General features: G+C 39.9%; 1 protein-coding gene across 1 annotated transcript in view; it reads left to right on the forward strand.

Annotated features, from left to right (window-relative positions):
- The window catches only part of MLLT3 (MLLT3 super elongation complex subunit), a 298608-nt gene extending 273844 nt beyond the window's left edge, over positions 1-24764 (forward strand). The window contains 6 exon segments of the mRNA XM_047767585.1: positions 1765-1894; positions 4726-4789; positions 4791-4826; positions 11517-11588; positions 13032-13103; positions 20684-24764. Coding sequence (XP_047623541.1) covers positions 1765-1894; positions 4726-4789; positions 4791-4826; positions 11517-11588; positions 13032-13103; positions 20684-20815 — 506 coding nt within the window. The 3' untranslated portion in view covers positions 20816-24764.
- Positions 24765-24974: the final 210 nt, after the last annotated feature.

The following is a 24974-nucleotide window of genomic DNA, read 5'->3' on the forward strand; positions in this document are numbered from 1 at the left end:
GAATGATAACTTGGCTTTTATGCAGTTGTATTTATTTCCCCTAGGAATGCACTTGAGTATTGTTCTAATGTATGAGGCTGGCCTCTAGAAATTCCCCCCTTTTCCAGTCCCTGCCATCAGAGTCCCATTTTACAAAAGGATTATAGACACAGCCCATTCCAGGGAGTTCCCAAAGGAAATACAATAGCAGAAGCTGGACTTGAGAAGCTTTGACAGAGAGAAATAGGTTTTTAGTCTCCCTCTTGGGTATCTTGCGTTTTATTATTTTTCCACAGAATAGACCTTTTTCTTTGGAGAGTGTTAATTTGCTGTCTTTCTATTTTCTTCTACTTGAACTCAAAGAAATTTAATAAAAAAAAAAAAATTTAAACCAGAACATTAACTAAATCTATTTTCCACTTTTTCCTATGTGGAAACTCTTCACAAGTGGTTCCCCCCCCCCCCTTTTTTTGCTTTTTTCTTTTCTTTTTTTCTTTCTTTTTTTTCCTTTTAGCAAGAAAAGTGAGATAACATCAAGAAATAATTTGTGTCTGAGCATCACATTGCACATTACCTTTTTCAGTGACCACATTGAATTCCTGATGGCCTTGTATGTTTTGAAAAGGATTAAATTGTTGTATGTGTTTGGGCTAAGGCTAAGCTTCCAGAAAAAAATAAAAGACACTGTTGAACATTTTGGCCGCTCAGGGTTCTTGTCCCATTGACTTCCAAAGATGAAAGACCACTGCGAAAGCAGAGAAATTTGGGTTTGCAGAATGTGAAACTGTAGAGCGTCAATCCTCTTTTAGAAGGGAGTTAGTGATAGCTCAGATATTCCTGTCACAGATTAGACTTTAGGAATTGGCTAATCCAGAATGAAAAGCACCTCTCTCACTTTCTCAATTGCTTTACAATCTCTTCTGTTAAGATTAGAAATATCCTTTTTGTTTTCATCACACTTAATGAATAATAAAGTGAAAATAATCCATACTAATGATTTTTTTCTTTAGCTTTTTTTTCCTAACTCTAGAATAAAATTTGTTCTGACTCAATTTTTCTCTCCCATCTAATACTGGATACTCTTTTAAATCTTCTGGGCACCTGATTTATTACATGGTCTTATTTATGTAAAGACCTGCTAGTATTTCGCCAGGAATTTCTTAAAAAGTAAAAACTGCCTACACAAAACTGTTGCAGCAAGACCTTGTGTCCAAGATCAATATGAAGATCAGAGATAGGACATTACACCACGGAATTGAAATACTTTATAATCTGAACTTGACTGAAATGCTTGCTTGACCTGAAATTGACCTTGAAATAAAAGGAACAGCTAAACCTTAATAGATCAAAAACTACCACACAAAGGCTGCCTTGCTAAGAACAAGTTACAACCACGGTGATTTATTAGTCTCAACTTTTCAATACATGGATTAACCTAACAAAACATGCAATTTACGAACAGATCTTTTTGTTTCTTTTTAAGTATGATTTTTCTTAGGGAAGAAAAGTGCATAGAAAAAAATTCCTAGGAAATAGAGATTTTTGAATGAACATTTTTGGGCATCCATTATGAAGACAACAGTGTTTTGGCAGAGGTTGCATTCCAGAAACTCCCAAATTTGTCACATAATTTAAAAATATATTTGATAACAATATATATACATATATGATAATGATAGTTTTTAACCAGTGTTCTGTGCTGGTGAGCATTCCCCTGTGTCCAATATGGTTAAGTGTGTCTGAAGTGGTATGTTTGATTTCGTGTGGTTCATTGTCATTACTCAGGTCCTTTAAGGTCTATAATGAAAGATCTGCATTCTGATGACAATGAAGAGGAATCAGATGAGGCAGAGGATAATGACAATGACTCCGAAATGGAGAGACCTGTAAATAGAGGAGGCAGCCGAAGTCGCAGGTGAGTGTCTTGGAAGGAATGGGGTTCCCTGTGATGGAATCATACCTTTTCACCAGACCTGGTAGTATAAGCATGGCAAAGGTATGATACACCAAAAACAATGGCAGTAGGTGGTCACATTCATTTTTTAAGTTGGGGCACCTTAGCATGCTTACACGCACCTCTACAGGGCACTATGTATCCCTTTTTCTCAGAAAGGAGAGGCCTTTCCTCTATAAATTTTATAGGGAAAATGTATTAGAAGTCCTTGCTCTTGAAAGTAAATGCTAAGGTACCAAGACTGGCTGCTGGAATAAACTGTTTTCATTTGAAAAGAATTTATGTAGATCCATTGCTGTACATAGCTCAGAATTTGAGGAAATGTGTTTGTTGTTTGTAGGTAGAAATACATAATTGGCTTCAATGAATTATGTGTGTGACCTAATTAAAATTAGGATCACCTGTGTGTTTAAGTGTGCTGACAGATTCCTTAAGTAGTTTCAGTGCAGTGAGGCATAATTCTACATTATAAGGTGGTAATTCATGTCACTTATAATTAATAGTTAACTTGAAATTGCCTTGAGGATTTTCTTTCTTTATCATGAGGAAAACAAATAGGCCTGCTTATTTCAATGCATTTTGAGTAGAAAAAATATGAATCTATTTGAACTTAAAATCCAATCACATTTATAATGTGTTTTGTTAAATCTTTCCCCATTACCCATTTCTGTGTAGAAGGCCCTAACATTCCTAAAAAAAGAATGTGATCTGGACAGATACGTCCAGATATGTTTGTTAATTGGTAATTCCTTAGTGTCCTTTGAGAAGTGGCTCCTTATAGTATATGGCCTATCAAATCTCAGTGATTCTTCTTTATTGCAATATCAATACCTCTTTCTCTACCTTGTCTCCCAAACCCACCCATTTCTATTCCTTTTAATTTTTTTTTTTAATGTTTTTGTCTTTTTAAGGCTGTGCCTTCGGCATATGGAAGTTCATAGGCTAGGGGTCGAATTGGAGCTATAGCCGCTGGCCTACACCACAGCTCACAGCAACAGTGGATTCTTAACCCACTGAGTGAGGACAGGGATTGAACCCACATCCTCATGGATGCTAGTCAGATTCATTTCTGCTGAGCCATGGCAGCAACTCCTCTATTCCTTTTAAATGGGAGAAAATAAGGTACCTTATGGCCTTGGCCTTATAACATTTCCCTTAGAATTTTTTAATCTGACAAGAAGGAAACTGATAGGGCCAAAACAAGCAAACAAACCAACCTTCAAAAACAAAAAAGCAAAACAAAACAAAAAACTACAAATGGACCAAAACTTGTAGGTAAGGAGTATCATACACCAAAATCCAGACCACTGACTGCTCTCCCATTTAACTGGTGAAAAATGCATGGCCTGTTTAGACAGTTTCCCAAGTTATTGTCATGTAGAAGATCTAGCCATTCTGTGATAAGCAGTGCCTTCCTGGCCCCATCCTCTGAGTCACCATGGGTCAGATCTTACAAGTTGGTGAGTTGACTGATGTGCTGCACTGTTTTAGAAAGGCTCTTCTCCCCTCCTGACACGTGCAGTTAGCACAGCCCCTGCCAGCGTAACATTTGATCTTCATTGCACTTGTGAAGTCTCAACTGTTTAATCAGTTTAAATACTCAGCCTTCCACTTCAGTCAAGAAGCATTTTAAAGCAGTGCTTCAACTGAACACTTCATTAATGTAATTTAGTTAAGAAAAACAAGTTCCATCAGTTTTTACTAAAAGGATATCCCAGCATCTCCCTTTCATTTCCTGCCTTGTATCTTGTCTTTCTGAATATATTACAGACCTAGAATGTGATTGCCTGTTCAGAGTGAAAGAAAAACTAGCCAGATTCTAAAGCATTTTCTGTTTCTGAGAAGAATGTTATGTTAGGTTACTATAGAACCAAAGACAGGGAGCAAACACTAAAGGATATTTCCAAAGGAGCGCATACATTCAGCAGATTAGACTAAAGAAATATCTCCTATTCTGGCTAAAAGTCCATTTTATTCTGAAAAGAGAAATATCTGGGGAGGGGATGATATGTTTATTGTCTTTCGTTGTTGAAAGATCCCATTGTATTTTTCTAAAGCAGTTATCCCAAACGTGCTGTGTTTTCATGTTGCTGTGGTGTATTTCCGATGAATTTTTGTAGCAGGGCTTGGAACTAGGGTCAGCTTTGCATCATTACACAGTAGAAATGATTAGTGGTAGTGTTGGTTGGGCTTCACGCATTTCATCCTTAGTCACCCTCAGCTGTCAGTCCTAAATGGCTGTGGTTCATATTTTTCTTAGCAACTGCTCCACTCCTGCAGCCTATATTTTAGCTATATTTGTACAGTTTTCACCTGTAGCAAATAAGCATGGGGAAAGAGGAACAAAAGGCAGTAACCTGTGAACTATCTCATTTTGCTAACCTGCAAGCTTGGGTGACATGCTTATGATAGTAGGTGGATGGAGCTGAAACAGGGAGTTACATGAAAAAATGAAGCCAGTAAAATATACTGGCCAAGCACCAGCTTTTGGTCATACTGCTTGAGTTTGAATCCTAGAACCACCCTTCTTACCTCTGGGACCCTGTGAGTGACTCGGTCTTTGCAAGTCTCAGTTTCCTCATCTGTGAAATGGGGATTGTTAAATAAGAAGTCTCAGGTAAAACAGTTAACCCAGTTCCAGTCCAAAGTAAATGCTAAAACGTGGTAGTTGTCATAAGTTAAAACACGTTTCCAATGACTAGCATTTGGATTCGTTGCTCTCTGCATCTATTTCCTTGAATAATTCCATAATTATATGTAATAATGCACATGACTTCTCTATTTCTTTTCAGAGTTAGCTTAAGTGATGGCAGTGATAGTGAAAGCAGTTCCGCTTCCTCACCCCTCCATCACGAACCCCCCGCCACCCTTATTAAAAACCAACAACAACCAGGTAAGTTGCACGTCTCAAGACGGCAGAACTAGATGTGATCGTTTTTACACAGCACACAAAACATTTTAGCCCTTAAATTTTAAACAAAGTCCCCCTTGATAGCAAATAAGTGGGAATCTACAACCTTCGGAATAAACACATAGAGTAAGAACTTCTGTTGTCAAGAAAAGTATATTCCATTGGATGGGTTATTGCATAGATGCAGGAAGCGATGGTGACCAAAAGAGTTGTCCATTTACTCCTGATTGCTGTATATTTTCCCTCTCAGTAGGAAGTAGGCTATTTAATGAATTAGAAAAAATGTAACCTTTGGAGCTAGTATAAATTCTGGTCCTGTGTTTTACTAATTTACAGTAATTAATTGGTGGGAAGATAGCTTTTAACTTATCCTCAGTTTCCTCATCTGTTAATGGGGCTATTAATATCTACCTTGCTGGCTACTGGGAGGTAAGTATTAATATTCCCAATATCCCCATTTACACATGAAGAAACAAATAATATATGCAAAGAGCATGAGGCATTGCTCATACCTTCTTGGCAAACAGTTGAAGATAGATGGTAATTATTATAGGTGCTCTGCCTCTGCTTATCCAGGAACAAAGGATTATCACTTGGGATTGTAAAGAATAGTTTATAAAATACAGAGTAAATAATGGTCATTATCACTGTTGTTATAAATTTAGCTAGAGGAAAACTTACTGATACTCAACTCAGAATATAGGTATTTGATAAGGCCTAGGCAGAACTTTGAAAGCTGTAATGAATAGCTTTTGTTAAACAAATGATTAAGATTGGGATTTTTTAAATACTTGCTAAAATAAACTATTTGCAAGGATTGTAAAACCTCATTGTGCATTGAGTTGATACACTATTACCGTGTTATTCTTATTTCTTTGTTTAGATATTCCATGTGACCACCACAATAATTGCTTAATTCAAGTTACTGTATGAATATATTAACTTGAAAATAAAAGAGCTGCAGTTTTTATGAAATTATTATGTTGCACAGGTGTCCTGGGCTTTTAAAGGGCCTTGTCCTTGAGTTTATGATCTTTGTTTACTGGGAAAATGTGATTTTTAAAGCAGAGGGCTTTGTCTTTTTATATTTGTATAAAGCATAAGCAAAAATGTCTTCAACTTTACAACTAAGAAATTTAAAATTGAATCTACAGCTTAAGCCTCCATTATTAAGCAGGAATAATATCAGTGTTCTTTGCCTCACCAGTTACAGTTCAGCTTCAGTTTCTTTGTGTGCTACATGTGACTGCAGGCCCAACCTCATCATCTATTACAGACTGATTAGTTTGAGGAGCTGTATGTTCTTCTTCCTTTGCCTAACTCCCCGCAGTCCATGTGTTTCTCCATCTCTAGTGCCAGCCATGCCCATGGCCCAAGCCAGCTTTCACCTCGGTGTGGCTGCTCAGTATGAGTCAAGCATTTCTAGGGAAAGTGAGGACAATGTGCATAACCATCATTGCCAATCAATGCGGAAGAGCCCCGGGCTGGCTAACTAGATAGCTTGGGATTCTTTTGTGAAGATGTGTTCGTATGGGCTGGCAAAAGAATAGTATTCTGACCTTGAATATATTTTATATCCAATTTAAACCTGTGTAGGCCTGAGTTCTGCCCCCAGTGGCGTATTAGAATTAGGATACTTCCTGGGCTGTGGCAGTGGCAATGCCAGGAGTAAAGGACACTAGGGTGTGCTTTTGTGCCCTTCATTAGTTTCCTTCATTGTCTTTCCCAGTCAGGGTTAAGACTGCATTTGCTAAATAAATGCAGCTCCAAGAAGCCCCCATCTTGCCCTACAAGCAGAACTGTCCCTCATCCCTTTCTGAATGGGTAGTCTTGCTTTCAGGGAAAGGTTTAGGCTCTTTCTTTTCTTTTTCTTTTTTTTTGGCGCTTTTTATGGCTGCACCTGCAGCATGGGGAGGTTCCCAGGCTAGGGGTCCAGTCAGATCTACAGCTGCCGGCCTACGCCACAGCCACAGCCACTCAGGATCTGAGCCACGTCTGCAACCTGCATCACAGCTCACAGCAATGCCAGATCCCCGACCCACAGAGCAAGGCCAGGGATGGAACCCACATCCTCATGGATACCAGTCCGGTTCGTTCCACCGAGCCTTTTCTTTTTTTTTTTTAACCTGTTAGCAAAACAAAAGCAAAAATGAATAGCATCATCTATCTAGAAAGGGTAAAAATTACTTTATCCGATTAAATAGCATACCACTGGTTCCTTGGCATATGTTTATTTGACAATGTAGCTTTACACATGTGAGTCATCAATCAGTCAGGAACACTCAGATGTCACTTGCTCCATACACCTATGAGCTTAATAAGGAGGTCCATATGCTTTCACTTTTAACTAGTTTAGGGTAGGAGATACATATACTGCCAGGGCGCTTATCTCCCTGGGCCTATGTCTTTGATTGGAAATGTGTTTTTCAGTCTTACATGTCTGTGTGAGTGTGATGATGATATGATGATGATGGTGATCTGAAAGCTCGTATAAAATAGACCAAAACAGGAGTTCCCGTTGTGGCTTAGTGGTTAATGAATCCGACTAGCATCCATGAGGACACGAGTTCAATCCCTGGCCTTGCTCAGTGGGTTAAGGATCCGGCATTGCTGTGAGCTGTGGTGTAAGGTCACAGATGCGGCTTGGATCCCGTGTTGTTGTGGCGGTGGTATAGGCCAGCGGCTACAGCTCCAATTTGACCCCTAGCCTGGAAACCTCCATATGCTGTAGGTGCAGCCCTAAATAGACAAAAGACAAAAAAAAAAAAAAAAGACCAAAACATGCAGGGAAGGCCAGACTGTGAAATGGGAGTTTCCGTCTTCTGTATCCCTCGGCTATTCTCTGTCTGCAGGTTGACAGTGGTCTCTCAGGTTTCTGTAAATTGCCAAGCGAGGCTGTGTACCCCTTACCTTTTCTCAGTCTTCTAGGGATGAGGAAGAGAGGAAAATGCTAATTGAATCAAACATTTTCTAACTCTTGGAAAAAGTGAACAGAGAGAGAGAAGGATCCACGTGTCAACAAAGCAAGTAATTAACTGGAGTATTGTTAGGAGCCACTAGTGATCATTCACATGAAAGACCCATCAATAGTGAATCCATCTGCAGACTAATTGAGTTGTCAGTCCTCACAAAGAAATACAGAAAAATAATAATCTTGGAAATTTGATTCTCGAGCCATATCCTCAGATTAAGGATAGAAGTGCACCTCATCATAGTTCTATTTTCAGAGACTACTGTACATAAATGGTACATCTCAGCAGTCTGGGTGTCTGCTTCTCCCTGTCCAGCTTAACAGGGAGTAATAGTGCTGTATCATTTTAACCAAAGATTCCCCCCCCCCCAAACCTCCCTTATGTGATATTCAAACAAAATCAAAATTCCAGCTCCTTTTGGCTGAAAGTATTGAAGGGAGGGAGGAAAGAGGGGGCTTAAAGGAAGGAAGCTATCCATTGGACCTGAGTTAATATTCAGAATATCATAAATCACCTATCAGCCTGCCAGGCATGTTGAATGACATAAAAAGAGTCGATCCAGTTAAACTGGTTTGAAATCAGCTTGTGGGAAGACACGGAGCCGTACTTTTCTATTCTGGAGCCATTTCCTTAAAGATAAGAAATGATCATAACTAAAACAATTGTCTTCAGCATGGCTCAGCTCTCAGAATGAGGTTTTGACAAAGCTGTTTATTTTGGAGCAGGAGAGATCAAAGCAGGAAGATTAACTGAGCCCTCTCTGGGCAGCCACTCAGTAACTCCAGGCGGATCACTGACACCCGGAGCTTTTGTTCCTGCCTCTGCCGCTTCAGAAGAAAGAAACTAGGATTTCAATGTAGTTTGGCCTTCTGTGCCGTCGCCCTTACAGAATGTGTAGGGTGGGACTTTGGGGCCCTGAATGTACTATTTTCTGCTTTGAAGGGAAGGTGGTAGAACTCTCTCGACCTAGTCAACAGCTGTGTATTGCAAAGAGAGGGTTTTCAGGGACTGTGACCCCCCAGAGTGCAGGGACTTGGGGTGGAAAGGGATGGGGGAGTACAGGGCGGGATATGATGGGAACAGAATTCAGTTTTCTAAGGCACAAGGCAAGCACACAGTTACTGGTATTCCCTTTTGCTTGAAATCGCAGCAGATCGGCGCTGCTTGGCCCAGCCCCGTGTCTGAGTTGGCGAGGAGTGCCATCTACTGACCTACTTACTGCTGTATGTGTGTGTGTCTCCGTGCCCAATGTTCCCCCAGATCTCATTCCCAACAATAGAGAGAAGGAAATTCCCAGTGCAATGGAGTATTTGGTTTCTCTTACAGTGAAGCATGTTGCGAACTATTGCTTTGCCTCTGCGATTAAGTAATTTCCGTCTGTTGCCAAAAGCATTGTATTTCAAGTTAGCCTGGTCACCTCAGTCATCTAGTTATCTTAATGTTAAAAGTGAAAAAATAAAGGCGAGTCTCAGGCAAGACTCTGTTAGGAGCTCAGGTCTTACTTAGGCATTTTTCTAAATTCAAAGGGAAATATATCCTTTTAGAAGTATTGGGTCTTCTCTGGAATGTCATCCCAACAAGTGAAATGTTTTTAGTAGTAGAAATTTTTACAACTGACTGAATGGGAATTTGGACATTATTTGTTCATCTCTCTCATCTTGTCTCACTGTTTTTTTGAGGGCGAAAATGTTGAATGATAGGGTGGTACCTGAAATTAGGTTTTCTGAGCCAAATCAGTGCTCTTTCCACAAATTAAACTACAAAATGTGGACTCATTTTTAAAAATCTTCTTTGTGTTATGGGACATAGTAGACTTTTCTTTTTTTTTGGGGGGGGGGATGGGTTTTGTTTGTTTGTTGTTTGTTTTTTTGTTTTGGTTTTTAGGGCTGCATCTGTGGCATATAGAGGTTCCCAATCTGGGAGTCAATCGCAGCGGCAGCTGCTGGCCTACACCGCAGCAACCCGGGATCCAAGCTGTGTCTGCGACCTACACCACAGCTCACAGCTCGCAGCAATGCTGGATCCTTAACCCACTGAGCGAGGCTGGGAGTCAAACTTGCATCCTCATGGATACAAATTGGGTTTGTTTCCATTGAGCCACAGCGGGAACTCCCATGGTAGACTTTTGAACAGATCAGTGTGTGTGTGTGTGTGTGTGTGTTAGACCACAGATGAATAAAGAGCAGTAGAAATATGCAATTCCTTAAATATCTCCTCTATTTGGCATTTTCCTCCTTAATATTTGCTTCAGATTATAATAACTTACTTGGTAATGATATAGTGAAAAAGACAAATTATTTTGCTTTTTATGTTTATATACATTTGTGAATACTCATTAGTAAATTTAGGGGTTCTCAACCATTTTAAGCAAGGACCATTTAACAATACTTCCCTCATAATTCTCACTTTTGGAAGATAATAATAAATCAGCTATGTTTATTAAATAATAATTTGTTTCTCCTTCTTATTAATTAGAAACATAGCCCCCTACTGTCTGAACAGTAAGTAAAACTGCAGCTTATAACCTATGCTGTATTCAGTTCAGTTAAAAGGAAAGGCACTTGGTATTTTTATCAGGGTAAACACACCATTTCTTGAAACACAGTTGACAGTCCTGGCTCTTTATTTCTGGAGTGGGAGGATCCCAAGTTGCAGGCAACCAGAGTAACTGAGGGGCCACCTTCATTTCCAAAGCCACCTCATTTGAGTGGATGTGAGTGCTTTTTAGAATCTGAAAGTCAGGTACTAAAAAGGGTGTGCGAGAGTTCCCGTTGTAGCTCAGTGGTTAACGAACTGGACTAGTATCCATGAGGGAGTGGGTTCGATCCCTGGCCTCGCTCAGTGGGTTAAGGATCTGGTGTTGCCATGAGCTGTGGTGTAGGTCACAGACTCGGCTCAGATCTCGTGTTGCTGTGGTGCAGGCTGGTGACTTCAGCTCCGATTAGACCCCTAGCCTGGGAACCTCCATATGCCTCGGGTGAGGCCCTAAAATGGCAAAAAAATAAAATAAAAATAAAATAAGACAAACACTTTCACACCCTTTTTATTTTATCACCCCTAGTGCACTGAGCACAGGTAGTCACGCTGAACAACAGAATGAATAAGAAAAAATTCTTGGCGTTCCCGTTATGGCTCAGCAGTAACCAGCCTGACTAGGATCCATGAAGATGTAGGTTCAATCCCTGGTCTCTCTCAGTGGATTAAGGATCCAGCATTGCCATGAGCTGTGGTGTAAGTCACAGACTCAGCGCAGATCTCGTGTTGCTATGGCTGTGGTGTAGGCCAGTGGTTACAGCTCCGTGTCGACCCCTAGCCTGGGAACCTCTATATGCCATGGGTGGGGCCCTAAAAAGCAAAAAGAAAAAATTTTTTCAGGGGGGGAGCTTAAGTCAGTACAACTCAGCTGCTCTCCATATATGTGACAGTGTGGTCACAAAAGAGAAGCAGCCTTGGAAGCTTAGATCAATTTCCTTATCGTCACCTTCTTCTTTTTAAGTTCTGTTGCCCTGACTCAGCATTATGGATATAAGTAATTTATTTTCCCAGAGAAAGTAAGATTAAAGGAGAATAAAGAAAATGTATGGAGGGGAAATGCTCTTTGGAAAGTGATGTTATTATATGACATTTCAAGTGCCTTTGTTTAGGTGGCTGGGAAGCTAAAAGTGCTTAAAATGAAGTTTGTGTTCTCTTTGATCCCTAGATTCTTGAAGTGAAAAGTCCAATAAAGCAAAGCAAGTCAGATAAGCAAATAAAGAATGGTGAATGTGACAAGGTAGGTTTCCAGTCCGTCACTGCGCGTGCTGCAGTGATGACACCTCTCTGTTTCTTTGTGTGTCCCTTGATCATCCTTGCTGGTTCTCCTTTCATTTTCTTCATCAGAAGTACCTGAGAGAGGAAAAAAAAAAGTGCCTGAGACCCCCAAATGACAAGCACTTCCTCCCAGTGCTTCATAGTTTATTTTCCACATCTCATATATCTCCACTGTTAAGCTTGGCCTTTATGCTATCAATGATTGCCAAGGGGGTTTCAGGCATATGAATTGGGAGGTAAGAGGATTCTGGTGGAGGTGGAACTTAAGGACTCTCAGACGTAAACGAGCAGTACATCTGATCTCAGTGTCATGTTTGCTCCAAGTGTGAAGTCACGACTCAAAATCTGACTTCAAGAACTGTTGGGGGTTTGTCTCCTATTGTGGGCAGGGTCCTCACATGCTTTGCAGAATCCGGGCCAGCCTGGCTAATGCTTCGAAAACCCTTCTTTGGCCTTCATTGCAAATGCTGCTAGGAACACCCTGGCATATACGCTAACAACGACTCTAAGTCTGAGTACATGAGGAGAGAGGTGCATCTCTGCCCTTGCCGGCAAGCTTTTGACAAACCGGATGTCAGTTTGGATAGCGACCTCTATTTTTGTTTTTGTTTGTTTGTTTGTTTTTCACTTTTTAGGTCCACACCCATGGCATATGGAAGTTCCCAGGCTAGGGTTGAATTGGAGCTGTAGCCTCTGGCCTACATCACAGCCGCAGCAATGCAGCATCCAAGCTGCATCTGCGACCTACACCATAGCTCTTGGCAATGCCAGATCCTTAACCCACTGAGCGAGGCCAGGGATCGAACCCGAGTCCTCATGGATACTAGTCAGGGTTGTTAACCGCTGAGCCATGAAGGGAACTTCTCGACCTCTATTTTTTATAAGACATGCTTCTGTTCTTTCACTTACAGTTCACTTGCAGTCTTAGAAAGGACCAGGAAGCCTTTTTTTTTTTTTTTCTATTTCAGTTTTCCCTGACATAATTGGTAATGTGCAACTGATATTTCCATGTTCCAACTTAGACTTTTTAAATGCTTCTAAGATGGAATAACAATTAAACTGTGAATATAAGCATGTCATCACAGTCTACATTCTTTTTTTTTTAAGTTCCCCTTCTCTCTGGAGAGACATTGTTAGGAAAGTGTGAACCTACTCCCCTGCATCTTGTTAAAAGCAAATAAGTTTAAGAATTGCCCTTTTTAAAAAAAAGCTGGCTTGAAAAGGCAGCAGTTGGCCAGGAGAGGCTTGGTCAGCAAAGGCCTTGGGCAGTGCGTCCACTCAGCCTGGTGTAGGGGATTGAATGTGGGACCTCTAATCACTGCTTGTATGTTAACTTATTTACTTTTTTGTTTTCAAACTACTTCCTAAATTGCTTGTTCTTTGAGAGGGTGCTCTTCTCTTGCAGGCATACCTAGATGAACTGGTAGAGCTTCACAGAAGGTTGATGACACTGAGGGAAAGGCACATTCTGCAGCAGGTGAGAAATGCTTTTTAAGAACATCCCTTTCCAGAAGCCCCAAGGCTTCCGTGGTCCGGGGCTAGTGTGATGGGACCTAGAGGCCATGCCAACCCCATACTGTCAGAATTGGGTTGATGCCACCTGCAAAGTATTTAGGGAGGAGGCTTATTTCTGAAGCTACCTGGATATCTGCTTTGTGTTTCCCTGGTGCTGCAGACGATGCAAGCTGGGTACTTGGGGAGGTAATGATGCTGGAATACACTGCCCCTCAGCCATCTGAGGCTGCAGTGTGGGCTGAGGGAGGGGATATGGTAGGAATGCAGAAACCTTTGGGACCGGGCTTCTGGTTCCATGGGAAAACAGTGATAAGAATTTCAGTCTAGTGCTGTAAACATTTGTGATTCAATTTAGTAACCTTTGCCAATGCTATTCTAAGGAAAATAAATATTTTCCTCATTTGTCTTATCTTGTATAACATACATTCTATTACTATGAACTCAACTGTGAAATACTTGTAGATTAGGGAAACTTCTATTAGTGAAATTTGATGTTTTGAGAAGATAAGAAGGGTGGTTTTAGTTCTCATACAGTTATGGTTCGTGGGTCCATTGCATTAACAGTGGCTGGTGATAAAATAATTTTTCTTTAACACCCAAAGAGAAGGTTGTATTCAAAATTCTGGGCTGGGTTTGTAGATTACTTCACTGGTTTAATTTTTTTTTCTTTTTTGCTACTTTAAAATGATTTGAAGTTGATACTTAATCTACCCCAGCTGTGTGTGGGTTATTTTTTTTAATGTTTAATGGCTGATGGTCACATTTATATTCTGTGTACATTTTTGCTTAAATCTATAAATACACACTCAGACATGCCAAATTCCCTGATTGGTCTGATAAGCTTTGTAACCCCTCTAGAGTTTAAAATTTGAACAGAAGACTACAGACCTATAATTCATAATTGAGGATAAGTTGCATTTCTTGCATTTCTGTTTATGTGTGTGGTAGGTTGGGGAGCAGGATTTGAGTAGCTCACTCTAAGACATAGTCTAGTATTTTGATAGTATTTTTCTGCAGGTTTCTTCTGTTCCACTGAAAATTGTTCAGCCTGCTACAGTTATTTGGGCCTAATTGCCCAAATGGTAACGGTAAATCTATTAGCTGATTTGCCCATCCCTTCCCAGACACCAGCTCTGAACCACTATGGAGCGTTGTCCAGTACAGCTATTAATGCAGAAGTTGGGCCCAAATAGTGAGTCTCACTGGAGAGTGAGACATACGTTTGAGCAAGGTTGGGACACCTTCACATAGAAAGGCAGCCCAAGAGTCGAGAATACCAGGCTGCCAGGCAAGGTCTTACCTTAGGGTGTCGTTGGCATTCCCGATTTCACATTGTCCTTTATTCTGACCTTTGAAGGAATTGTGAGGGAAGGTCGTTTACTGGAGAATTCCATCGAGGTGGATTATTCTAGTGTTCTAGAGGGAGAAAGTGATATCTATGAATTTTTAAGCTGGCATAAAGGCACTCCAGGGCCCACAGCGTTTCACCCTAATTGCATTCCCGGGCCAGTTGAAAGCTCTCAGTCTTTGGCCTTTTGCCTCGTAATGCAGCTGAGGCTTGTGATTATGATACCATGATGCATGTCCTGTCACGGTTTACTGCTTAATTAATTCCTATTGTAAAACATAGCACTGTTGAGGACTAATGTTGTTCTCCAGCTTGGGCGCTGCTCTTCTTGTGCACTGCATTCCACAGAGTATGCGTATTTGCCGCGCAGACCTGAGCACCTGAGCCAGGGTTTCTGGTGAGCCTAAGATCCCATCCCAGGTCCTTTCCTACTAAATGCATTTATCAAAAAATATGGCCTGCCTGACACTTTGATTTGGCTCACAAAAAGTATTTAAGTCTTCGTTTTACAACGGGGGCATTCAGGGTTGGCACCCAGCATCTAGATTAATGAACAGAAAGCATTACATCAAGAGAGCCTGTGTGTGGTTTTTTTTGTTTGTTTGTTTTTTGTTTTTTGTTTTTTTGCTTTTTAAGGCCACACTCTCGGCCTGTGTAAGTTCCCAGGTTAGGGGTCCGATCAGAGCTGTAGTTGCTGGCCTACGCCACAGCCACAGCAACCCAGGATCCGAGCTGCATCTGTGACCTACACCAACAGCTCACAGCAATGCCAGATCCTTAACCCACTGAGCAGAGCCGGGGATCGAACCTGTATCCCTATGGATACTAGTTGGATTCATTTCTGCTGAGCCACATTGGGAACTCCCGAGAGCCTGTGTTCTTAAGCCCCTTTTCTGTAAGGTAAAAATATAGTACAGGGGACCCGGTCAAGCCAAGAAATGTCAGTATCTCAGACTAACAATTTGATTACTCTTTAAACCATGTTCCACAATTATTGGGAAAGGGAGATTGAAGACTTTTAAACCCCCTTGCAGTTTAGCACTGAGTCTGGATTTGCATCCTTCTTAGGAGAAAAAAAAATCTGAAGAAAACCAGGCCTTCCTTAGAAGATGGTCCAGCAATTTAGATATAACCTCTTATATCTTAGAATTTTCTTCAGGGAGATGGGGATAAGTGGTGTATCAGAGTATTCTAACACTAGAGAACTCTCCCTGAGAAATATTCTGCTGAAAATGATTCTCTCCATCCTGGGGAATCACCTGTCAAATTTTAGAATCTCTTGTAGCTTGGAGTCTAATGGTCCACCTCTTAACTCACAGTAGGTCCACGGTCAGTAGACAGTGCTTGCCTGGGGCCATCCTCCAGGAAGACCTGACTCCCCTCCAGACAGAAGCAGTTAAAGCAAAGCTTGTTCATTACTTCCCCCTCAGTGAAGAGGCTGCTTTGGAATAAAAGAATCATATATGTATGTATATATATATACACACACACACAAACTCATATATATATGATTATTATATATATAATCAGACTACAAATAATGCATCTACCTTTCTAGAACTTTTATAACCAGGGTTGGGGACGGAGCCACAGATTAAACAAATAGATCTTACCTGTTTAAAAAAAAAAGTATACATGGGATCCCCCTCCAAGGCTGAAGTGGCAGGAAATAATCCATCACAAATGTTTTCACAACAACCATCATCTGAAGAATGAGTTAAACAGTTTCCATTCTCTTCCTTTTCTACCACCTGAACGTACCATGTGCCCTTGCCTGCTTTCCTTGTCTGCAATCACTCTGCCTTTGATTATTACTGTTATTTTGGAATTGTGTTCATCCTTGCAGATGATGCAGGAAAATGGCACCAAAGCAGAGCTGTGCTGCATCAGCAGAGCGGGGATTCTTGCAGAAAGGCAGAGTGGCGTCCTTCAGGGACCAGTGGGGTGTTTTTAGGCTTTGTAGCTTGTGTCACAGGAATAAAGTATGTTAATGCCGTGTTTCTGATGTTCTAACTATCAGGATTCCTGGAAATGTACCCCCATTTATATTTTTTTATGAAGTCTTTACCTAATTGAGGATGTAGGCACATGCTCTAATAATTTAAATCATTAATGCCATTCCCGTTGGCAAACAGTCCTGAACACCCCATCTGCTTGCCAACTCTACTGCTTTGAGGCTGTCTCAGCATCCACCTCGATGGATTCTTATAAGCTCTCATAAAATGTGGGGCTCATTTAGTGAGATTGATCAGATCCCCTTCATTTCTTTGTGTGTTTGTGGCTGCAGACGGGGTGGGGTGTGCTGGTTGTAGGGGAAGCAGGAAGGCTGTAATTCAAGCCCCGGAAACCTGCCAGATAGTACAATGCATGTGAGATGACAGGGCCAGATTTCCTAATGGACAAGTGTGTTCATTTGTTTTAAAACCAAGTGGCCTTTTCTTGAACGTATTTCTATTACTCTGTTTTCTATTTATTGCTAAGTAATTAATGAGAAACTATATGATTGGGTCATATAAATTTGTTTACTTAAATGGGTGAGTTACCTGTCATTGTCAAGGGAGAATAATATAGGGTTGTACTTCTTTTACCCTCCACGTTGTGGTTTTAGTTCATCAACTACTTTACCTCAGCTACTCTTCTCCCCGCTTTCTAACCTTCCTCTTGGAAACTTGTGCTAGATTTTTTTTTTTTTTTTAATTTCAAGGAGGCCTTTTCTCAATTTCAGCTTCTGGCATTTCCTTTGCTTCATTTATTTTAGTGCTAATGAAATGGCTAACTGTCAGTGAGGGGTGGAAGAAAAAGCCCTGGATCTGAAAATTCATGTGCTGTATAGTTACCTCCCAGATAATTATGCATAAATTTATGTTTACAGGGTAATCATAATTACATTGCCCTGATCTGTGTAGCAATTTGCAGTTTATAAAGAAGCTTCATGTGCCATAGACTCTTTGATCCTCCGAACAACACTGTGTGATGGGTAGAACAGGTGGCATCACCCCCATTTTATAGATGAGGAAACTGACGGCCAAGAGTTCTAATGTTCTATCCAATGCCATTGAGTCAGAACTCCACACACCAAATTTAGGAATCTCTGTCCTGAATGTTTTGGCATTTACCTACTGGCCAGCTACTGGAGGAATGGAGTCCCACTCTGGAATAATTGTCATTTGCCTCCATTGCACAAAAGGCTATTTGTGTCCACCCTGAGAGAGCTCTCTGAAGAGGCTGTTTGTTTCTGTCCTAAAGTTTACACATTTTCACCAGGGCTTTGGTATTTTTTGTTTTTTGTTTTTTGTTTTTTGTTTTTTGCTTTTTTTTTTAGGGCCACACCCATGGCATACGGAGGTTCCCAGGCTAGGGGTCACATCTGAGCTGCAGCTGCAGGCCTACACCACAGCCACAGCAATGCCAGATCCATAACCCACTGAGTGAGGCCAGGGATCGAACTGCCAGCCTCATGGTTCCTAGTCAGATTCGTTTCTGCTGCACCATGACAGGAACTCCAGGTCTGTGGTGTTTCTACACAAAAAGATAATTTACTCTGGAAAGTACTCTGAATTCAATTGGTATTAAATATGTGGTAAGTATTTGATGACCTTGAAAGCTCGTCTGTGGACATAGCTGTGTATGTGTCTGTGTCTATAGATGTGTGGGGGTGACTTCCCAAAGCTCTGTAACTATTAACTACTAAAGAATATGCATGCTCATTTTTGATCTTTTAGTGTTCATAATAAGATCTAGCTGGAAAAATTCTTCTGTGAATGTAGTATTTTAGCCACAGTTGGGAACATCCCTTTTGATAATCTCTTTTTTTGTCTTTTTAAGGCCGCGCCCATGGCATATGGAGTTTCCCAGGCTAGGGGATCTAATCAGAGTTGTTGCCACTGGCCAACACCAACAGCAACGCCAGATCCAAGCTACATATGTGACCTACACAACAGCTCACTGCAACGCTGGATCCTTAACCCACCAAGCGAGGCCAGGGATCGAACCTGCAACCTCATGGTTCATAGTCAGATTCATTTCTGCTGCGCCACAGTGGAAACTCCTCCCTTTTGGTAATCTCTTGATGCATGCGACAGAACCCTGAGTCTAATGGTTTAAACGAGTAAGGCTCCTTCTCCATCCTCACATCCCCCTGACCCCCACCAGCCCATGAAATTATTATTAATAGACCTGGAGGTAAGTGATTCATGGTCAGTGTGGTGGCTTAAAAGCTGTCACCAAGGACATAAACTCCTTGCCTTCCTGCTCTGCCATCGTTCACATAATGCATTCATCCACCTGGTGGCCAGAGGGCAAAAGCCACATGCCCCGTGGTCAATACTGTTTTGAAATTTTTCCTTGAAAGCTGCCACAACTTAAGACAAATAACTTGTAAATAGCAGTATCTGCCAAGTGCTGCAAGTGAGTCTGGGAGGCAAGTATTTTAGCTGGGCATAGTGCCACTCCCAGGAAGTCAAGAAGGAAAGAAGGGATAAATGGATATTAGGTAGGCAGTTTGTTCTGTCTGTCATGGTCTTGCAGTGGGAGTAATTTGTTTCATTATTAAACCCATAGTTGTATTGATAAAAAGTATTTCCATTGTTGAATAAGGCAATAACAGTTCAGGCTGGAGTTGTGCAATTAATCGAATCGAGGTTCACGATGTGTTTTATGTTGTGGTGGCCATCAGATACATCAGGAATGGTAAGCACATTTTCTCTTGAGAGCCACCGACCCACAGGGAATAGTTCACAAATTTACCGTTTTTTTTTTGTTGTTGTTGTTGTTCTTGTTGTTGTTGTTGTTGTTTTTTAAAAGAAAACTAATTATGAGAAGGTCAAAAGTTTCCATTCTACTGTTTTCAATCTGAAATTAAGTAATCTAAAACTTCATTGAATAAAAAATAGGCTAAATAATGAAAATTATTCCTTTTAAGATTATGGAACTGAAGAGAATCAGAAGCAAGTGATGGAAGGGAAGTAAACAGACAACTAAAAATAAGTGAAATAGTCTGCCAATTGGTTTCTCTGTGCAGATTTTTTTTTCTTTCATCTTGATGCTGATTTTTCTCCCCCCCCCAACAAAGCTTATTAAAATTAAGCCCCCTCCATCTCAGTTTACACACAGTAAAACATACCTAAAATGCACACTACCCAGGCACAGCATCTATTTCTGATAAATTAGTAAAATAGGAACAGAAGGATACCTAACGTGATAAAAGATTCTTTCAAACCAGTAAACCAACATCATTGTTAATGTTGAAACCTTAGGAAGTGCTCTTGAAAGTCGGGCAAAACCAACAGTACCTCTGTCACTGCTTTCGTTTATTATATTTCTAAAAACTAGAGTTTTTGGAGGCAATTCAAGTAATGTGGTATAACCATTCCAAACGGGGAGACAAAGGCATCCTTTCTTTTTGTAGACGATACTTATCACCTCCAAATGCTCAAGGGCATCAACTCAACATGACTAAAGGAATAATATAGGTTTTTATTTTTTTTTTTGTAGAAGCCTAATAAAATGTACACCTAGATGAATTTTAACAAAGTGAATTCATCTTTTGTAACCAGCACCCAAATCAAGCAGCAAAGCAGTTCCCACATCCCCGAAGATTTTCTTGAACCCCCTTCCAGTCACTACCCGCGATCTTCAGGGAGGTGGAGTTGTAGATGGTTCCTATTTTTTTTTTTTTTTGTGGCTTCTGGCATTTTCTACACCTTCAACAACAATGTAATCAGAAAGAAAAATGAGCATTGTGCGTGTCTGCATGTATATACTTTTTAATGAGGAGTTTTATCATTTCTAGACTGGAATTTCCTTTCATCTACTAAGTATAGTCATTGCCCATTGAGTCAGTAACTAATTTTTAAAGGGTCATTAAAATTATATCTCCCCCCTAAATATCCATTCTCACTCCCACTCCTATAAGTAAAATAGTCTGTTGATGACTTGAAAGTAGGAATCAGTTTCAAGAATATGAAGGATGAGCATGGGTAATCTGCTCTCATTAAGAATTTCAAAGCCTTAATATTCCTTTGGCCTACCAAATTGGCTAAGAGGTAGTTTGGTACCACTAATAGTATAGGACCTTCTTGCTATAAATGAGAATATTAATTACTTGGTTCTGTATCTGACCCCCTCCATCTCTCTTCTTGCCTTTTGACGGCTATTGGTTATTGCCTAAACTTTCTCTTCTTTAACATCCCTAGATTGTGAATCTTATAGAAGAGACTGGACACTTTCATATCACAAACACAACGTTTGATTTTGACCTTTGCTCGCTGGACAAAACCACAGTCCGTAAACTACAGAGTTACCTGGAAACATCTGGAACATCCTGAGGATACAACAACTGGATGCATCAAAAACTATTTTTTTTTTTGGTTGTGATTTTTTTTTCTTGTTTGTTTATATGAAAACACTCAGAATGATGCAACCAAAAGGGAAAAATAAAAATCAAACAACCTTCAGCTTTATTTTTCTTTAAAGCCAGTCATCATCTCTTGATAAAGGAGAGGTTAAGAAAACCAGCCTCAGCGGACCACTCTTCTCTCCAAGGAAACTCTCTCCGGGAAGAGTTAGCCTGGATAGCCTTGAAAACAAACAGATCAAACACAATACAAGAAAACTTAAAGAATGTGTATGGTATCTTGTATCTCTCTCTGCGGTGGTTCGTTCCACAGGACGAATGCATATTCAACACACTGCCTTATTACATAACTGATCTATTTATTATCGCATACAGATATTCTAGAGTCGTTGAGGGAATGACACCACAAGACATTCTAAGTACTTGGTCCCGTGGATGCTCTTTCAATGCAGCGCCCTTGCCATCCCAAGCCCAGTGACCTTACTCGTATACCGTGCCACTCTCCACCAACTTTTTCCAAGTCCCTTAACTCGTTGCAGTCTGTATTTTTCACCTTGTTTTTCCAGTTCCAGGACACAACTGATCAACTGGGGGGACCAAACAGCCACCCTGATTTTCTTCTTTGTGGTCTTTTTCCTGAAAGTTGGGGCCCAGTCTTTGGCTGTATCCATATAATGATCTTGGACCATGGTAGAAAACGCACCAAATAGGATCATATGACTTGCTGTCTAGCCTTAGTCAATAAATCTGTAGGACTTTTAAACAAATGTGTACCTGTAAACGTCCTGCATTCAACACTGTCGAGCTGTCATCAACATCTTGTGTCTATTTCACTGTTACAATAGTAGATAAATATGGAAGTGAATGCATTCCACAGGATCATCATTTTTTTTTAAGAAAAAAAAAAAAGGAATTCCAGTTCTGTTTTCTAAAGAAATGTTGTAGAAATTCTTAATTTGGAGCTATTTATTAGAGTTTCAGCTTTCTTCAGCTGCCAGTGTGTTATCCATCTTTATCATCAAACCTGGAATAAGAGATTTTTGTTGGTTCACATATGATCCTTAGACTCTTTTCTATTTGAAAAATTAAAATCTTGGGGGGGGGGAAATTCTTGGTTATTCTGCCATAACAGATTATGTATTAACTTGTAGATTCAGTGGTTCGATACCTGTTTAGTCACTTGCTTATGTTTCCAGAAGGATTTCTTGTATTGGTGAAAATAAAGATGGTTGGGGAGGGGGGATATTTTTGTTCTTGATGTACCCTGTTTTGAAACTAGAAATCTGTCCTGTGGCATGCAAAAGAAAGCAAATTATTTTTAAAAGAAAAAAAAAAGAAAACAAAACCAAAGTACTTTTGGTGTCATTATTCCATCCCCCATAAATGGAGAAACACAAAAATGAAAACAGCTCTTCTTCCAAGTTTTTGCTAGGAACTCAGCCGAAAAGCAAAGAAATGAAGAAATACTTCTGGATCCAAAGGTTTGTTCACTGGATCAGCCTTAAGAAAGTCTCTCTGTGTGCTCATAGACCAGGGTCTCCCTTGTTGATCCCCATACGCCAGATGCTGTCTTTTCAAAGAGAGATTAACACGTGTCTGTACAGAAAATGGTCTTTCCAGACCCATTCTTTTGGGCAGTAATGTAAATGCAGATAGATAAAGAGTTATTTCTGCATTTTAAAAAGGGGATTTTTTTTTTTTTTTACACATTGCTTATTTCTACCCAAAGACTATTTTTTTTCCTTAAAAAAAAAGTAAATAAAACACAGCGATGCTCCTTGTAAATTACTTCTCAGAAGCGTCCTCCCTGAGGACAGGTATATACTTTTTCAATATTGTTAAGATTCTTGGTGACTGACATCACCATCCTGAAAGCATTGGTTTTGTAGTCCACCTCTTAGTGTTTAATTACAGAGAAACTTTCTGCATCATTTTGGACATTAGGTGACTGATGAATTGTGTGGTTTTAGTTGTGTTTTGTTTCATTTTTAACTTTAGAGGTGAAAGGGGGGAAGCAGTGCTTCTATGGAATTGCAAAATTTTAAAATCTTTTAAAACTTCTAACTGCTAATCCACATATTCTTACTAAGCCAGAAATGTGTGTGGTTTAACTAAAATATCTGTGCAGTTTAACTAGAATTGTATATGTACTTTGGGCCATTTTTATTTTTGTATCTAAATTGTGTGACAAAAACTATGATTTGGCAATGATGTTTCTTTCATTCCCTAGGTTTTAACCAAGAAACTGGTTAGCATAAGAATTAACCTAACAAAAGGGTAATGAGATGGGGAGCTATTACAGTGGTAAACCTTAGGTCTAAAATTTAGGTAATAAAGCAGATGGCTTCAGAATATCATCAGAATTTAGGTTTGTAAATTGATAAAATTGGGGAAAACTTACCCTTCTATTACTCTGAGAGACAGCCAAACGAGTTTTCGGTGAAATTCCGATAGAGTAAGAGTCACATTGATTTTTTAGAAGTTGAACTCTTGCTCTCATCTGAATTTTAAATGCAGAAATAATAAATCCCCTTTCAATTAATTTCCAATGGTTATATTTAAAATAACCCATTAAAATAACCCACTCAATTCTGCCACATTGATGTACACTCCACCTTTGAAACCTATTAAAAAATTTGTGGCACGTGTGTATTCCAAGAGTGGCTTTGGTTTTTTAAGCACAAAGGGAAAATGGCAGGGCTTAATTTCTTTGATATATATATATATATATATAGATGTTTCAAATAAAATTAATTAGGTGAGTGTGAATATGGTTTGAGCCAGCCAGAGTATGATAAATTGTCTTTAAAATTTTCCCCAGGAACTTGAGGGAAAAAACAAAAACAAAAAAACAAACAAAAAACCCACTTTTGTACAGAACTCCTCCTCCACTTATAAATTACCTTTTGCCTCTGGTTTTGCAGCAGGATACGTAGGAGAGGGGGTGCCTCCTCCTTAGCATATAGCAATCATATTAGCAACAAAATTGCAGCTATTTTGTATGTTCACCATAATCTACCCCTCTGTGTAGACAAATAGGTGTCTATGTATGCTTGTATATCATCTCAAAGTAGGGGAGAACATAAAAACTTAAGATCAGGAAACAACAACTCCAGAAGAAACAAGGCACATGAGAGTGTCCTATACATGTTTAAGTTGGCAAGCAAATCTAATCTGAATGATTACCTATGTTTTTTTGTGGAAAGAGCCAATCAAATTGATTTTCTTCCACTAAAAACTTTCTTCCACCAAAAACGTTTCTGCTGATAACTTTTACAGACAGAGCTAATCTTTGAAAAAGACAAGTTAGGCCCACATAATATCCCATACTCTGTTTTAAGCCCCCACATGTGTCTACAAGTTAACATACTTGTTTAAGAGACTTTATTCTTCAGTGTTTTCATTCTACCTGTGTAACGGAGTTGGATGGCCAATGTTTGTGTTGGATGGTGGTTTTTCTCACTGTGGAGGTGATCAGCTCTGGATTAGTTTGCTATATGCTCGTTACTCTCCACCCTTAGCATTTTGGATATTGATGCTGTGTACTACATGCATACACACCTCGACTCTTGCTTGGACTGTGGCTCTAAAACTGTGACTACGATGTAGAGACAACTACAGCTGCAATGAATGGTGAGAAGTTGAGTCCCAGGGTTTAGTTTGGTCTTGGGCTAGATGTCTACGTCTTTTGACCTCTTTTGTATTATGTGATGCTTTTGATGATGTAGGCACTGCCACCCCTGAATATCCCTTCTAAAGAAGTCAAAGCCACCAGTGTCTGTAAACTGTAAATATGTATCTTTGGCATTGTACTCCAGTATGCTGAAAATAGAGTTACAATGGAAATGCTGACAGATCCTTAATGGTGGCCAGAACTACCATGCAGTGCAAAAATAAATTAATTGTATTCTTGAGATTAACAGTGCAAGGCCACTAAGTTTTATAAATCTGTCACTATCTTTTTTTTTTTAAATGGAGTATGTACGTGTAGTTCTGTTGAAAGATACACTGTGTATATGTGTGTAGATGCAATTATGTGAACTACAAGGTGTTCATAACATGTATTTCCCATTTCTAAAACCCATGTTGAAATGTAAGTACAGAAAGACGGAAGTAGGTGTTTTGCTTAA

The sequence above is a fragment of the Phacochoerus africanus genome, chromosome 2, assembly GCF_016906955.1.
Source record: "Phacochoerus africanus isolate WHEZ1 chromosome 2, ROS_Pafr_v1, whole genome shotgun sequence".
Classification (NCBI taxonomy): domain Eukaryota; kingdom Metazoa; phylum Chordata; class Mammalia; order Artiodactyla; family Suidae; genus Phacochoerus; species Phacochoerus africanus.